General features: G+C 33.7%; 1 protein-coding gene across 6 annotated transcripts in view; it reads right to left on the reverse strand.

The window, feature by feature from the left end:
- Nucleotides 1-3885, reverse strand: part of LOC106464820 (fat-like cadherin-related tumor suppressor homolog) — a 62162-nt gene that overhangs the window by 57149 nt on the left and 1128 nt on the right. For all 6 annotated transcript variants that reach the window (XR_002611834.1, XM_022392616.1, XM_022392614.1 and 3 more), the window contains exons 3-4: nt 2504-2662; nt 254-406 (exon numbers count right to left, since the gene is read on the reverse strand). Coding sequence is in view for 5 of the 6 variants with exons in the window: in XM_022392616.1 (XP_022248324.1) it covers nt 254-406; nt 2504-2662 (312 nt within the window). In the remaining variant the exon portion in view is untranslated. The remainder of the gene's footprint in view (nt 1-253; nt 407-2503; nt 2663-3885) is intronic.

Below are 3885 nucleotides of genomic sequence, written 5' to 3' on the forward strand. Positions count from 1 at the left end.
TGACAATAATGTGTGTAGGTAGTGAGTAATTGAACTGCAGTCAGGAAGTATTGTTGAAATTAACGTTCGTTGTTGGAGCATTTGTTATAGAGCGACTGTTGAAAATAAGTGTATCGGTAAAGTTATATTCAGAAAGAATAAACCAGTTTTATTAAGTAAAGGCTTGTGTCGTTAAAGTTTCGTGGGAACGAATTTACGGAAAATCAATTAACAAACGGAGAAGTAACAATATGATATGAAAGTTAAGACTTACAAAAAGTTCATATTCAGATCCGGTCTGAAGAGTCTTGTTGGTAGTTATAATTCCAGTTTTTGGATGTACATGAAAAATGTTTCCAGCACTTGTTTTTTGTATCTTATATTCCACCAGAGCATTGGGACCTTCATCGGGATCGGTAGCAACAACCTGTGAAAACAAGTTACCAATGATTTACTGATGACAACATTGAAAAACTGATTTCATTATAAGAAACATGTGGAAAAAATATTTAAAAAAAATGTTAAATGTGTCAATGGGTGCACCAAAAATTGAGGAAACTAGTTTAAAATGGGCATGGTGTAAAAAAACTTCCTTTGTAGAACCTTGCAAGGAGGCATGTCCAACATTCGGTCCATGCCTACTTTGTTTATTCTTTCTATCCTGTATGAACAAGCCAGGAGGACTAAACTTATCATATTTAGTTATGCTTGTCATACAATGAATAGAGATTTCTGTGAATCGATTTATTGGAAGTCTATTTATACGACACCAGAAGAATCAGATATTCGTGTGGACCCGTAACTTGTATGTTGTTTTTTTCTTTACAGCTTATCTTTCCTTTTCCAATTGCATGAGAAGACAACAGGATTCATACATTGGCTATATAGGTGGATTAAAATAACAAATCCTAAGACGTTTCTGTGTGTCAATGTCATGGATTTGTTACTACATTTACAAAAGTAGACAAGTCATAAACACACTTTTGTATGTACCCATAAGCTGTATAATATCATGAATACAGAAAAATGAAGTAGGCATGGACTAGATGTTGGACACATGCCATTATGAAGTTAAACAGAGTAAGTTTTATTACACCATGCCCATTCCTACCTTGTTTCCTCACTTTTTGGTGCACCCATTCTTATACCTTCATTTTTTTTAATAGTTTTTCCCACTTTTTTTCATACAAGGTGGAAAGATCTTATGCGTCATTCATTTGTGTTGATATCCTGTATGTATATCATCAGTGTGGGTGTGCACCATAATATTATGATATGTGCAAATAATGGTGTTTGTGAGTATGCATGTGTGCTGTACAAGTGATGGCATTCACTCTATAGTGTGAAATGCCATTGGAGTGATGTAGTGTGAGTTACGGTTGTATGTATATTGAGGGTTGATAAATTAGTTAATTAATTTAATTAACTACTTCATAACTAGAATTTCATGTATGTAAAACTGGTGTAGATTGGCACTTATGAAAGAAAATATGTTTAAGTTGAACTTTGTCCTTGTTTGTTTACATGTAAGTACACTGGTAATTATTACAACACTGTGTAATTACATGTAATTTTCGGTCTGTTTTTACTCCAGCATCAGTTAACTCAGGGAAACGGATTTGAAGTTTTGTAAACCAATAGGTGTACCTTGATAGGAATATCTTATGTCCCTATTTTTGTATAGCAGTGCGACTCATCAGTTGGCTCCCACACCTACTCAGTATACGGAGTGAGCGAGCAGATGTATGTATTTTAAAATGGTGTCCCTGTTCAAGGTATTACCTCATTTTTGCCAAATACTTCTTCTTTTTGGTGATGTTTAGTATAGAAAAACGCTAGCACTAACATGTGGTTCCTGTACTATTGTTCCACTTGGTGCACTAATAACTATGGAAAGACTGTTTGTTACACAGCTAGAAGCGAGCAACAATGTCAGTCAGTCAGTCAGACTAAGAAATTTGTGGTTTTTGTGAATTTTTCATATCTGCTTTGCTGACTTTTTCCAGTGGTTCTCCGACTTCTAATTTTGTGTGTGGTTTGTTTATCATCTAAGGGTGTTTTTCGAATACTTATTATTTGGTTGTTAAAGGTGTGTATGAGTAAATAGCTTGTATTGTATATCTGCTCCATTCCTACTATAAGTACTACCATACTTTGACACACTGTTGATTTTGTAATGAAAAACAATTTAACTTAAAAACTTAGCATTGATATTTAAGTTTGTTCTTTTACTTGTGTTTGAAATGGTTAGCCATTTTGAGGTTCTCTGGTAGCCCATACTCGCAGCTTGATGTGTTGTTTTCTACACATTCTATTGAATATTAAAATATAATATATATTCTATATTCTTCAAAATATTTTTTTTCTTTCTATGATGTTCCCTTATTGGTTAGAAAATCTTATGCATTTGTAAACAGTTCATTTTTAGTAAGTTTTATTTATATACCTGTGCATTTCATTGGATATCTTTATGTAAAACTTGAATTTGAAAATTTTTGACAATCCAACTATGATTCCTACTCACTCGACAGAGATATCCTTCGGCCATTTTGTTAGATACCAAAACTGGACATCGATAAAGAGATTCTGTGAATTGTGGATCATGATCATTGATGTCTTCGACTGTAACCACCACTCGGGTGGTAGATGATAAAGATGGTTCTCCTGAATCACTCACTAGTATCTACAGAAGAAAATTCACTAACATCAGGTCAGTAAGCATAATGTCAAAAAACATATATTAATAATGGATCAGTAATCATGATCTTTAAATACCTATATATTAAAATTCATTCATAATGTTATAGAGTAGTTATAGATGAAAATCCATTAATAATGTGTAAGTGACCATGATCTCAAACAGTACCTACAGAAGAAAATCCATCAGTAATGAGCTTGTAATTATGATATAATAATACCTACATAATACAATCCTTCAATGATAGACTAGCAATAATGTAATTATAATCTAACAGTACCTACAGAAGAAAATCCATCAGTAATGAGTTTGTAATTATGATATAATAATACCTACATAATACAATCCTTCAATGATAGACTAGCAATAATGTAATTATAATCTAACAGTACCTACAGAAGAAAATCCATCAGTAATGAGCTTGTAATTATGATATAATAATTTGTTTGTTTGTTTGTTTTGAATTTCGCGCAAAGCTACACGAGGGCTATCTGCGCTCGCCGTCCCTTATTTAGCAGTGTAAGACTAGAGGGAAGGCAGCTAGTCATCACCACCCACCACCAACTCTTGGGCTACTCTTTTACCAACGAATAGTGGGATTGACCATCATATTATAATGCCCCCATAGCTGAAAGGGCGAGCATGTTTGGTGTGACGGGGATTCGAACCCGCGACCCTCAGATTGCGAGTCGAGTGCCCTAACCACCTGGCCATGCCGGGCCTAAAAGGTATTTAATTAATAGTTTTTGATTTTCAGTTTTGACATATTTTAGTCGTGTTTGTGTAGTTAAGCACAAAGCTACATAATGAGTTATCTGTGCTCTGCCCACCACGAGTATCGAAACCCGGTTTCTAGCGTTGTAAGTCCGCAGACATACTGCTGTGCCACTGGGAGGCGATATAATAATACCTACATAATACAATCTTTCAATGATAGACTAGCAATAATAAAATTATAATCTAACAGTACCTACAAAAGAAAATCATCAATAATCGGTCAGTAATTGTTTCTTTTTAGCTTATTTTACATTAGCTTACACTCTTTATTTGTAGACGTTAAGCAACAAGATTTGTGATATATATATATATATATATATATAATAAACCAAAGCCTTACAAATAACAAACACTACAATGCTTAGTCTCTTCTTGTTTTATTCTTCTTTATTTAAGTTTTTCTTATTCGTTTTGTTGACTTACAAGACCAT

Source organism: Limulus polyphemus, unplaced genomic scaffold (genome assembly GCF_000517525.1).
Source record: "Limulus polyphemus unplaced genomic scaffold, Limulus_polyphemus-2.1.2 Scaffold1750, whole genome shotgun sequence".
Classification (NCBI taxonomy): Eukaryota; Metazoa; Arthropoda; class Merostomata; order Xiphosura; family Limulidae; genus Limulus; species Limulus polyphemus.